Source organism: Talpa occidentalis, unplaced genomic scaffold (assembly GCF_014898055.3).
Source record: "Talpa occidentalis isolate TD23 unplaced genomic scaffold, MPIMG_talOcc4v2.1, whole genome shotgun sequence".
Classification (NCBI taxonomy): domain Eukaryota; kingdom Metazoa; phylum Chordata; class Mammalia; order Eulipotyphla; family Talpidae; genus Talpa; species Talpa occidentalis.
Window position 1 is genome coordinate 56,247,925 of NW_026555331.1, and position 13,713 is coordinate 56,261,637.

Consider the following 13,713-nt stretch of genomic DNA (forward strand, 5'->3'; position numbering starts at 1 on the left):
GTTGATGTTTGTAGTCTTTCTCAGTCCTTAATAAGTGAAGTAATAAATGATTTTTGCATTTCTAATTAGTTATTGTTTTAGTAAATACCCTTTCTACACTAAATATAGTATTCCAACATTCTTCAGAAAAAGGACTGTTAGAGATATTAGGTTAATGTTTTAAAAAGCTGTTTGCGGGCCTCCCCGGTGGTGCAGCGGTTGAGCGCTGGGTTGCGAAGCTGCCCTCGGCCTCTGCAGCACCAGTTCGATCCCCAGCTGCTCCCCTGCCACCGGAGGAGGGTCCCACATGGTGCGCAGACCTCTCCTGCCGCCCGCTGCTCCCCTCAGCAGTGTACTTCAGTCCTTCTGCCTGCTCTGCTCCCCGCTCTGGCTCTGGTGAATTCTCTCACCCTTCCGCGCTTCTGACTCTACCCAGTGCTTGTATAAATAAATAAACAAATAAATATTTAAAAAAAAAAATAAAAAGCTGTTTGCCAAGTTGTTACTGGACACTAGCAGGTTGTAGGTATGCACAAGCTGTTATATAATATCTCTAGTTTCATTGATATGATTTGGTTGATAGAAATATTTATTTCCACGTATGTGCTCTCCAATTTACTAGGTTTTCCCCTAATATTGTATTAAGGGGAGGCCTGTAATCTAATAAGCTACATGTCTTGGAGAGATTGGAATAGCAGGTGTGAGTGGTGTCTTTTAATACCAAGTGATTACAGTGACTGCTACCATGAAACATTTAGTTCCTTAGTATTTGAGATTGTTTTTCTTCATGGATTTCTTTGTAGTATATTCTTTTAATTTTTTATAATTATATAATGGCATGTGAAATTCAGAAGATAAACATTAAAAGCTTTTCCTCCTACCTCTCTATCCCTCAGTCTTCCTAGAGGCAATCACTGAGGATTTGTTTTGCATACTGAATCCAGGCAGTAAAGACTTTACAGAAAGTAAATTTTCTTTACAATAGTAGTAAAAAAATATTTTTTCCATGACATTTGTTCTAGTGTGTTGAGTTGTAAATCTCATGCCAGAGTTTTGAGAGGGAAGATCATTAATCCAATATGTAAATGTGATCTCTTGTTTTATTGTACATCTCTTTTGCTCATGAAGTCAAGCATCTTTTCTATTTTTCAGTTTATCACGTCCTTGTGAGTTGTATGTCTTACCACACTATTATCACTTTATAATTTCTAATCTTATAAGACACTCTTTTTTCCTTTCATTTTATGAATAGTAGTGAGATCATTGAGGCTTTTAGAAATCAGAGCTTTGAATTTTAAGTTTATTTTATGTACAATGGGGAGACACTGGAGGATTTAAAACAGTGGCTAAAATGCTCACTCTTGCTTCTATGTAAAGAGTAGCCTGGGAGCCAAGAGATGCAGCAGGAAAATCATTGCAGGGATACAGGTGAGAGATGTTGCCTGAGACAGAATGAAGAAATTGAGATATAGATGGAGAAAGGTAGAGTTAGCAGAACTTGCTGAGGGTGTTTTAGGTCTTATAAATATTTTTGTTTTAGTAATAATAGTTTCAATTTTTAATATAAAACTTGAATTGAGATATAATTAACATACTGTACAGTTTATCCATGTGAAGGGCACAATCCAATAATTTTTAGTATGTTCAGAGTTGTACAATCATTGCTGCAGTTAATTCTAATTAATACTAATACCCATTGGGTTTTATTCCCCATTTCCCTCAAATTTGTAGCAATCACCAATATACTTTTTATTCCTATGGATTTGCCTGTTTTGGACATTTTATTTTAGTGGCATACACTGTGGTACTTTCAACACAGTGTTCTCAAGGATAATGCATGTTGTAGCATATATCATTACTTCATTCCTTTTTAAAAAAAAAAAAAAGATTATTTATTTATACAAGCACTGGGTACAGTCAGATGCGCGGGAGGGTGAGAGAATTCACCAGAGCCAGAGGGGAGAGCAGAGCAGGCAGAGTGACGAAATACAATGCTGAGGGGACTGGCGGGCGGCAGGAGAGGTCTGCGCGCCATGTGGGACCCTCGCCCGGTGGCCGGGGATCGAACCGGCGCTGGAGAGGCTGCGGGCAGCTTCGCAACCCAGCACTCAACCGCTGCGCCACCGGGGAGGCCCATTATTTCATTCCTTTTTATGTATAGATATTATTCCTTTGTATGGATATACCATGTTTAGCCATTCATTAGTTGATGACATTTAGGCTGTTTGCAGTTTGGGACTATTAATAATGATGCAAGATAAATTTTTATATATTTTAATTATGAAATGTAATTTTAAATCTTTCAGTGGCCCAATATTTTTGTTTTGTAGAACCAGTGTATTCTCAGATCTCTAATTACTCTAATAATGTATTTTAAAATTCTCACTTTTTGTAACCTTTGGGCCATTTGGTTTTCATTTTGTTCTTTGTTTCTAGATAATAGATTTCTTCACAAGTCTAATGATTCTTGTTTGCCTCCCTACTCATTCTTTTAAGTATAGTACTTGGATCATATCTCTTCTTTAGTTGTGTCTACCCCTGCAGAAAGCCTTTCCTCACATGGATTTGTGTGACTTACTCCATCAGGTTAAATTCTACCCTACTGCATGTTCCTAACTATGTTTATAGTAATGCTTAACCATGATATATTGTAATTCTTCTTCAGGACTAGAGATTTCAAGAATAGATACCATATCTAATTTCTCTTGCACAGTCTTTCAAAAACAATAGATACATGTTTGTTGAATTGGATATTAGATCACATTTACTCATCATGCATTAAAAAAATGTTTTTTTTTTTTCCTAGAGGCGTGGCGCAATTTCCTATGACAGTTCTGATCAGACCGCATTGTACATTCGTATGCTAGGTAAGCATTATTTATTATCAGTGTCATTTAATTTCATTTATTATTACTTGTGATTGAGAGATCTTTTGTTAGGTAGCTTTTCATCAGTGTTTGCAGCAGAAATAATTTTACTTTGAGGCTTACAGTTGAAAAACCTGTATTGAATGCAATGTGACCTACAACTTAGAGTTGTAGGTAATTGAAAGTATCTGTCTTAATAGAACTCTGTCATTGGTATAATTTAAAATTGTGTGCATATTCTTCATAAAAATACTGCAGGGGAGGAGGAGGGAGAGGGATCAGAGGGAGGGAGAGAGTGAGGGAGGAGCACAGGGGACTGAGGTAATGGTGCATGGGTACATTGGTGAAGGAAACTCTATGGGGACTACTCCTGAGGGAGCGAGGGGGAAGCAAATATTGTTTAAAAATGAACAATGATGTAAAAAATTTTTTTAAATAATTAAAAAAATAAAATTAAAAAAGAGTTTTAGATTTGTAGAGTTGCTAAATACTAAAGATGTCCATGCTGATATGAACAAAGATGAGACCATGAAATACCTGATCAGATAATCCTGTCACTGGATGTATTTTTGCTGTAACTTAGTTGGCAAGGAAAATCATTTGTCTTCTAGTCCTGCTTCTTAAATTTTTAATGCATTATTCAAGTTTACAAGATAAAATGAATATATATGTGCATATATGTATGGTTTTCTTTCTCTCACTCTTCGCTAGATCTCTCTCTTCATTCCCATGCTCCTTCATCCCTGGCACTTTAATTCATACTATTAAAAATGTACTACTAAGATTGTAATAGGCAAATTTACTTATCGATTCTTAGAGAAGTCTTCCATGACTTCTTCCTTCTTGCTCAGAATCTCAGCTTTGATACTGAGCCAATCTTATTCTTTAAGTACTGTCTTTTCTTTGCCTCTTTCACTAATTTCTTTTCATACTCTAAAGCCTAAGTGTTTTCCAATGCCTTGTTTTTGCTCTTTTCCCCCCTCAATTTACCTTGTGTATCTTATTTGCCTTTGTTAATCTGCTCTAGTACATATTTTCCTCCCACAAATGTTCAGCCTTTTTATTCATCGCTCTATGTGCATACTCAGGATTTACTCTCCTAAAACTCAAATGAACTAGGCCACTATCTCATGCCATATCTACAATTACAAATTAATGAAAAATTGAAAGACTTGAGTATAAAGCCTAAAGCAATAAAATAACAGAATAAAACAAAAGCAAAATGTTCACATTGGCTTCAGTGAAGTCTTTGAGAACTTGATTACAGTGGCAAGGGAAACAAGCAAAAATAAACAAATGGGACTACATCAAATTAAAAATCTTCTGCACAGGGTCTCTCTAGTGGTGCACGGGGTTAAGACGCAACCTTTGGAGCTATCTGCAGCCACTGCAGCATGAGTTCGATCCCCAGCCAGGGAGCTACCCACATGGTGCAGCAGACCTCTCCTTTCTCGCCCACTGCTCCCCTCAGCAGTGTATTTCAGATCTGCCTTTTCTCCTCCCCACTGTGACTCTGGTGAATCCTCTCACCCCCCCATCTTTGGCCTGTACCCCAGTTCTTGTATGCATAAATAAATCTTTAAAAACAAAAGCAAAAACTTATGCACAGCAAAAGAAACTACCATTAGAAAGGCACCCTACTGAATAGGAGAAAATATTTTCACATTCATACAACAAGGGGTTAATATTTAGCATGTACAAAGAACTCACACTGCTCAACAGAAAGAAAACAACCCAGTCAAAAGTGGGCAATGGAACTAAAGACACTTCTCCAAAAAAAACCATGCAGATTACCAATAAGCACTTGAAAAAAAATGTTCACATATTATCAGGGAAACACAAGTCAAAACCACAATAAGATACTGCTTTACACCTGTGAGAATGGCCCATATCAAAAAGACCAGATTACTGGTGAGGGTGTGGAGAATAAAGAAGGTGTGGAGAACAAAGAACCCTCATAGTTTGCAGGAAGGAAAATAGATTAGTCTATCTTCTATGGAAAAACACAGTGGAAGCTTCTCAAAATATTAAAATAGATCCATGTGATACAAAACCCCACTCCCAAATATCTACTGGAAGAAAACAGAAACACTAATTCAAGGGGTATATGCACTCCTATGTACATTTCAGCAATATTTACAATAGCCAACCTGTGGAAACATGCCCAAAGACAGATGAGTGGATTAAGAAAGATGCGGTATATAGATACATGGAATACTGCTCAGCTATTAAAAAAAAAGTAGACATTTGCAGCAACATGAACAGAAGTGGAGGGGATTATGCTAAGTGAAGTAAGTAGAAGGAGGAAGACAAATACCAGAAGAATTCACTCCTGTGGAATATAAAGAAACAAAGCAAAGGAACACAAAAACAAGCCCTTGAAATATGATTACAGAACTGTGGCTACCAGAAGGGGAGGAAAAGTGGGAAACAAAGGGGGAAGGAGACCCAATGGATGAAAGTGTAGAACGTTGGGACTTTGGTAGGGGGCATGGTTTGATAACATACATTTATATAGAGGTGTGAACTTTGTACCCCTAAAACATGTGAAGTGTTAGCTCACTAAATATAATTAAAAACAAAAAATATATTTCTTTAGACTCATGTTTAACTCTGAAGCATGTGCACATGAATGCATATCATTGGTTCATCACATTTAACATGACTATTAAAAGATTTGTATATCCCAAATCTCTTGATTTTGCAGTCTTTTACTGTCACAGAAAATGTAAATCCATTCTTTTGGTTGTCAGATAAAAAACTTTAGAATAGTTAAGCTCTTATTTCTTACACACTACAGCAAATCCTCTTGACTGATACCTTCAAAGCATATCCAGAATTTCATCACTCCTATCATATTATCATCTTGACCTAACTGTAGTTATTAACTCTTAGCCACATTGTTGCTAATTAGATCACCAGAACTTAGGGCCTCCCTGGTGGCCCAGCAGGTTGAGCACCGTGCTGTGAGGCTGTCCGCAGCCTCTGCAGAGCGGGTTCTATTCCCAGCCAGCCAGGGAGATTCCCAGTTGGCACAGCAGACCTCTCCCCTGCTTCCCTCAGCAGTGCTTTTGGTCTATCTGCCTGTTCTGCTCCTTGCCCTGTCTCTGGTGAGTCCTCTCACCCTCCTGTGTCTCCGGCCTGTACCCCGGCTACTGTATAAATAAAAAATAAATATTAAAAAAAAAAGATCACCAGAACAATATCTTGCATAACTGAAATTTTGTATCCCTTGATCAATATGTCACCATATACCCCTCCCCCTCAAGCCTTGTTTATTATTGCCTTGCTTATTTTTGCATTTCTCCTTAATGGTTTCCCTTGTATCTGCTTTTGTGCTTCTACTGGGTTCTAGTCCATGCAGACAGATTGAACCTATTTAGATGTAAATTATCTCATGCTTCTGTTCAGAATTCTCCAGTGGTTTTCTATCTCAGAGTAACAGCCAAGGTGTGTAGGGGGGCGGGGGGGGGGTTATTTTTGTTTGTTTTTTTACATTTCAAAAGGACAGATTTATTAGGGAATGGAAAAAGAAAGAGGCACTTGTATGGTCACAGGCAAGCAGGAGTGCTGTATCCAAAGCTTTTATAATGACCCATTAGGGTCCAACATGATCTGGCCCTGCTACCTCTCTGATCTTAGAGGGAACTTCCACCACATCCCCTCACTCACCTCACTCCAACCATGCTTCCTTCTTGCTTGTTCTTGAACATACTAAGCTTGCATCCATTTCAGGGTATTTGTACTTGCTCTTCCTCATACCTGGAAAGCTCTTTCTTCAGATCCCTGCACAAATACCTCTTTTTCAGTGAGGTTGTCCTAGACCACACAAATGAAACACCCCTCCCTGACTCTTCCCTAACTTTCTTTTACCTTGTATTGGTTTTCTCCATGTTACTCATTACCATCTTCCATAGAATGAGATTATTTGTTTTATTATTTGTCACACCGCACAAAAAGATAAGCTTCATGATGACAAGCAATTTATGTGGTTTGCTCACTGCTGGATTTCCAGGGTCTGACAGTTTCTGTGTGCTCAGTAAACAACTTTTGCAGAGTGGAGGAATCACTACATGAAAGAAGTGATTTTTTTTTTTAATTGAGATGGACTCATGATAGATGAAATGAGCCACGAAGGAAATGATGACATAATAGAGAGAAACAATAAACAGGAGAGCCTTCCAGGCAAGCAGACTGCAAGAATACAGATATAAGGGCTGAAAACTTAAAAGTTATAAACGTTGAAGGTGGGAAGGTATATTTGAAAGAATGTTATTTTTGTAGCCTACAGAACTCCAAAGATTTAGAGCCTAACTCTCCTCTTTATACTACCTTTGTGGCATAAGCATGTTACTTAAATTCTCTGTCTGTTTCTGTATCTGTAAAATAGGGATTAAGATTTCTATCACAGTTGGTTAAGAAAATTTAATAATGGCTATAAGGCACAAAAAAGTTCCTGGAATGTGATTGTAGTGGTTATGTTGCTAGAGGAGTAAATCTGAAAGTCATTTGGACACATGGAAACAATATGAGCTTATAAAAACCAAGTTTTTATACCCAACTAAAGGCCTTATATACCTGCTGTCAATGAGAAAAGATTGATCAAAGTTAACATTTAAGGCAAATTTTACCATCTTAATTTTCTGTATATTTTTTAAATTGTCAGCTGCTTTTGAGAATAGGTAATGTATTTTCTTTCCCTTATAGCTGTAGTACAGTGTTTGGCATTCACTAGAAACTAAATAAATGCTTGCTTTTTTTCATTGTGGCTTTTTAATGTTTTATGCTGAGAATTTTTTTTAACTTATCATGAGTAATAAGATATTAGGTTTGACTATAGTACATTTGAGTCATCTTTCCAATGATTTTAAATGTAGAGCATAAGAATTACTGTAGGGTTGGAATTTAAAAAGAAATTATCTAGCTTCAGAACTCAGTACTGAAAATTTGTAAACCTTTCAAATAAATAAGCTCTTAAGTAGTTATTCTCTGTATGTCATTGGTGGCCCATTACTCATGGATATGGTTACACATAGACCTTTGGTGTATGGAACTTCTTTTTTTTAAAAAAAAGATTTATTTGTGTATATAAGAGTTGGGGTACAGGCCAGAGATGCAGGGGGTGAGAGGATTCACCAGAGACAGAGTGGAGTACAGAGCAGGCAGACTGACTGAAATACACTGCTGAGGGGAGCAGCGGGTGACACAGGAGAGGTCTGCCTCGCCATGTGGGTTGCTCCCTGGCTGGCTGGGGATCGAACTTATGCTGCAGAGGCTGCAGATTGCTTCGTAGTGCGGTGCTTAATCCCTTGCACCACCAGGGAGGCCCTGGTGTATGGAACTTCTTAAATGACGGCTTTCTAAACTTGTGCTTTGCTTTATTCTGTCCAGGAGATGTACGGGTAAGGAGTCGAGCAGGATTTGAATCAGAAAGAAGAGGTTCTCATCCATATATTGATTTTCGTATTTTCCATGGTAAGTGTTGACTGATGCTCTATTACACATTCAGTAAACTTCAGATCTTAATAAAATTATGTAATTTTCCAAGAGAAAATGAATACAAGAAAAAACTACTTTGGAATGTTTTAAAAGTACTAAGTCTGATAAATGACACTTTTTAGATAATGTTTGTAAATATTTAAAGGCAATTTGAATCAAAGCATTAAAATATGAAAGCTGATAGTTTTTCTTTTTTCTAATTTGAATGTGAAATTATTTCAGTAACTTCTTTAAAAAAAAAAACTTTTGAAAAGTTGTTTTATTCCAAGTGGTGCCTCTCTATTACTCCATTTAAAATATTTTTGTGTAAATACATTTTATAAAGACATTCATAGTTTAACAAGGTGTTTCTTTCTGATTATTTGAATATACACATCACCTTTAAAGAAGTTTTGTACAATGATTATTTTGAAAACATCCTCTTTGGGTCTGGCCAATAATCAGGGAAAACAACAACTTCTAAAAAACACTTAAATATTAAACATTAAATCTGTTTATGAAGCAGTTCCCTTTGGGTAATGTTGACTAAATAATTTAGGATTAACACTCCACTTTAAAAATTAGAAAAACTGTACAAAATATAAAACATGTATCTGAATATATCAGAATGTTATTAAGGCAGAGAGATGGGCCTACCATTCCAGGCTACTTTTATCCTTGGTAGCATCTGCGGATTCTGGGAAAGGTGGATGAGAAACTGAGCAGAGATTTTCATTGACATTTTAGTCTAGAAAAACTAAAACAGGTATTTATAGCCCACCTAGTTTGGGTTGTTGGTCCTGACCAGCCCTCTCTGCTTTAATTGGAACTCCAAAGTTCTATACTTTAGAAATAAATACCAGTTTTGACATAGCTCAATTAATGATTAGATTAATGTGATCTATAACTTTAGTATATCTAGCCACCTGCTAGAAGTAAATTTAATACTCTTTGGAGGAAGGTGACATTACCCTGCATGTAATATCGAAATATTTGATATATAAGGGTCTTCAGGTGATTGTCAGGTCCTCTGTGGGGCATCTGTGAAATTATTTTTAAACATTACTCTGAGTCTTAAATTATCTCTGAATTTTTCATAGGTAGTATCAAACAATGAATTAAAAAGGCATAAGGAAACAATGTAATAAAACTGAAGAGCAATAATAGACAATAGAAGTATCTACATGGAATCTTAATGTAATTCTTATATATGAACTTTAAAATAAATAAACATTGTGTTGGTGGGGAAAAAAAGAATTGAGAATTAAAAAAAAAAACTCAAAAATAGGGCCTCCCCTGGTGGCACGGCAGTTGAGCGCTGGTCTGCGAGACTGCCTGCAGCTTCTGCAGCACCGGTTCATTCCCTGGCCACTAGTGAGGGTCCCACAAAAAGAGAAAAAACCCTCAAAAATAGCATAGTCTATTGGAAATGATTTTAACTGCAAATAAGACCACAATGAAGAGAGAATTAGTGAATTTGAATTTTGATAAGAAGAAAATACTTAAATGAAATGCAATGAGGCAAAAGGTAGAAAATACAGAAAAGACAGTACCTCTTACTCTGTACCTGTGAGGAATTGTAAAAGGTTTGGGCTTTTACCTTGTAAGCAAAAAATGATGCTTCATGCATGCTGGTAGAGTCCTGAGTCAGAGACAAGGACTAGTATTTACAGAAAGCAAAATGACATAATACTGTCAGTTCTTTTGGTCTCAACACTTGTCACAGTGGTAACATGGAGGGATTTATGTGGGTGCTGTGGGAATGAGTTTGCTTCACATCTAAGGAACAGTGAATTTGGGGAATTTGCCCCTTTTATAGTGAGACTACTTTTTAACACAGAAGACGTTGTTATTTATCCCTCAAAGTGGCTAACTGCAAACCCAGCCATAAGAAATAGTCCCTCTAAGATTTGTCAAGAGCTGACATTCTTAGCAAACCTATCCAGAATGTGCAGAGACAGTTGGGACCACGGTGGAGGATTACCTCTCCCAGTAGTAACAAATGACCCCAAAACTCACTGGCATAAAACAACTTTCTTTATCCTCATGAATCTGAGAGTCAGGAATTTAGTCAGGGTATATCAAGTTCTATTTTTCTGTGCTCCACAAAGTCTTGATCTTCAACTGGATTAATTCAAACAGCTAGAGGTAGCTGGGATATCTCCATTATGACCACATGTTTGGGGCCTTCATTCTTCTCCCAATCATTTTCTGGGGCTAAGACATTCAAAATGACCCTTCTATCTAGTGCCAGGGCAGGGATTGCTGGAATTTCTGGGACTGGCCAGCATTTCTCCATAATTAGCAAGATCAGAGTGCTAGACTTCTTACATGGCAGCTGCCTCCCCTCGGCAGGCATTCCAAGAGAAAGGAAATGTGGGAACTCTTAGTCTGTAACAGCCTGGGCCTGGACACTGGTACAACATCATGTTTCGTGTTCTGTTGATAGCCATGTCACACAGCCTACCCAGAATAAGAGAGAGGATATAGATCCCACTTGTCAAGGGAGGAAGATTAAAAGGAGTTTTAATCTTCTATCATTTAATCTGGGACAAAATGTGTTTAAAAGGTGATCAGGATCCCAGAAGGAGAATTGAGGGAGAATAGAGCAGAAGAAGCAATCTCTGAAAAGATGACAACCGAAAAAATCTCTGAAGCTTGATAAAGACATTAAGGTACAGATTCAAGAAGTTTTAAGAATCTTATGCACACTAGCAATGAAAGAAGACCACACCAAGATGTTGCAGGCATAGCTGTGAAAACCACACTCAAAGAGAAACTATTTAAAGTAATGAGAGAAAAAGACAGTTATTACTTTTAAATGAATAACCATGAGATTGCCAGAAAAAGACTGTTTCGTTTTTCTACAGGAAAAAAAAAAAAAGAACTAGAAAACAAAGGAAAGATAGCTTTGAAGTGATGTAGAAAAATAACCATCAAACTAAAATTTCATCCACAATTTTTCAAGGAAATAGGATAAAAGGACATACATTTCGCAACTTATTATGTAAGGCAACATAATCTTGATAATGAAACCTGACAAAGGCTCTGACAAGAACAGAAAATTACAGCTGATATTGCTTAACAATATAGCCAAAATAATGTACAGATTTACCTCACTATCAAAAAGTAGAAGACTCATTTGATATAATTTGGTATGGATTGTGTATAATTTGTGTGTGTGTGTTTCTATTATCATTAATTAATATGGAACCAATTTAGAGTGTTTCCGGACCCAAAAAATAACCTGCCAAATCTCACCAAATACAAACCTATTTGGGAATAGCTTATTTTGTCAAATTAAGTCTGCAGTTTATAGGAAGATTAATATATTTTGATACAATCTATATTTTTCAAGAAATACAAAACTAGTTTAACATTCAAAAACCAGTCATTCTGAATTACCAAATTGGAGGAAAGGTGCCATCCACAAAGGAGTAAAGCTGATAGACCAATATATATAAAAAAAATTTGATAAAATTCAACATTTGTTCTTTGTCAAAATTCTGAGCAACATAGGATTAGAGAAAAACTTATGTAATCTGAAGATTTTCAGTAGAATCTATAGCAAACATTCATGATGCAGTTTTAAAATTTTCTAAGAAATCAAGAATGCCATTTATCACCTTTTAAATAGTTTTCAAAGTCCCTAGACAATACAGTAATTCAAGAAAAATGAATTAAGGATATAAAAATTGGAAATGTAAAAAGTGTCATTATTTTGGATGATTTGATTATGTATTAGAAATTATTAGGACTGAAAAGTGAGTTTATTACAGTTTTCTGGTTACAAAGTCAATATGTAGTTATATTTCCATAAAGCAGATTGAGAAAAGTGGAAATAATATATAATTTAAATGTATATCAACAAAAGGTCAAATATATAGGGATAAATCTAACAAAAATGTGTATTCTTTACACAGAAAATTTTATTAATCGTGACCCTTATTCACACAATACATGAAAAAATCAAATTTTGGAGTAGCTGTGTGCTATACTATGCTGATAAATCAGATAAGATGAAAATGAGAATTGATTTAGCAATGTGGAGCTGCTGGGAGGGGAAGCCTGATGATTAGAGTGAATTTGAGACAATAGAGAATTTAAATGTCACAAGTACAGGTAGTTCTTTTGGAGAGTTTTGTTGCAAAGAAAAGGAAACAAATGGAGAGCAGCAAGGGAAATAGGACTAAAGCTAGAATTTAATAGCAAAGCTAGAAAACAAAGAGGGCTGGTCATGTGGAATTTTTTAAAAACTCTGAAATAATAAGTTTTTGAGTCAAAGAGGAAATTGTTCTCATTAATAATTGAGAAAGAATAAAGTATTCAAGGGCCTCCTTGGTGGTGCAGGTAGTTAAGCGCAGCGCTGTGAAGCTGTCCACAGTCTCGGCAGTGCCAGTTTGATCCCTGCCAGCCGTGGAGATACCCACATGGCGCGACAGACCTCTCCTGTCTTACCCCGCTGCTCCCCTCAGCAATGTGTTTCAGTCAGTCTGCCTGTTCAGTTCCCCACTCTGTCTCTGGTGAATCCTCTCACCCTCCCACACTCCTGGCCTGTACCCCAGTTCTGGTATAAATAAATTTAAAAAATCTTTAAAAAAAGGGGGGGGGCCTCCTGGTGGCACAGGCGGTTGAGCACTGCACTGTGAAGCTGTCCGCAGCCTCTGCATCATGGGTTCGACCCCAGCCGACCTGTGAGAATCCCACATGGTGAGGCAGATCTCTCCTGCTCGCCCTTTGCTCCCTCATCAGTGTATTTTGTCAGTCTGCCTGTTCTGCTCCCCGCTCTGTCTCCAGTGAATCCTCTTGCCCGCCTGCGCATCTGGCCTGTAACCCAGTTCTTGTATAAATATAAATAAATCTTAAAAAAAAAAAAGAATTAAGTAGTCAAAACTCAAGAAGTTAGTAAAAGAATAACAAATACTCTTCAGAAAGATGAAATCAATTAGTGAAGATTTGAAAGTGAAAATAAATTAAAAAAAAACGAAATTAGGAGTTGTCTTTATAATAAAATAGATAAACTGCTAAATATCTTAGAGGAGTGACTAGAGGAAGATAGCACTCAAAATAAAAAGTAACGGGTCATGAAATAATGGAAGTTAAAGAATAAAAATGAGACTACTTTGCTTGACTTTAAAAACATTTGAACACCACCTGTATGACCCAGATTATTTATTAAAACTGAATTGAGGAAAGAAACCAAACCAGCATTTTGGCCTTATTTATAATATGAAATGTTTTTTTGTTACTGAGGTACTTAGGGACAGAAGACCATATGTTTTTAACCTATCTTGAAATGTTACAAAAAGAATGAAGAGTGCAAAGACAGACACGCACATGTACATGCACACACACTTCTGCAAGTAATAAAGCAAATGGAATATAATGT

The 13,713-nt window shown here is 36.7% G+C and overlaps 1 protein-coding gene across 4 annotated transcripts in view; it reads left to right on the plus strand.

The window, feature by feature from the left end:
• PDE7A (phosphodiesterase 7A) overlaps window positions 1–13,713 on the plus strand; it is a 90,252-nt gene that overhangs the window by 38,993 nt on the left and 37,546 nt on the right. For all 4 annotated transcript variants that reach the window (XR_008550645.1, XR_008550646.1, XM_037505976.2 and 1 more), the window contains exons 2-3: window positions 2,786–2,846; window positions 8,238–8,321. Coding sequence is in view for 2 of the 4 variants with exons in the window: in XM_037505976.2 (XP_037361873.1) it covers window positions 2,786–2,846; window positions 8,238–8,321 (145 nt within the window). In the remaining 2 variants the exon portion in view is untranslated. The remainder of the gene's footprint in view (window positions 1–2,785; window positions 2,847–8,237; window positions 8,322–13,713) is intronic.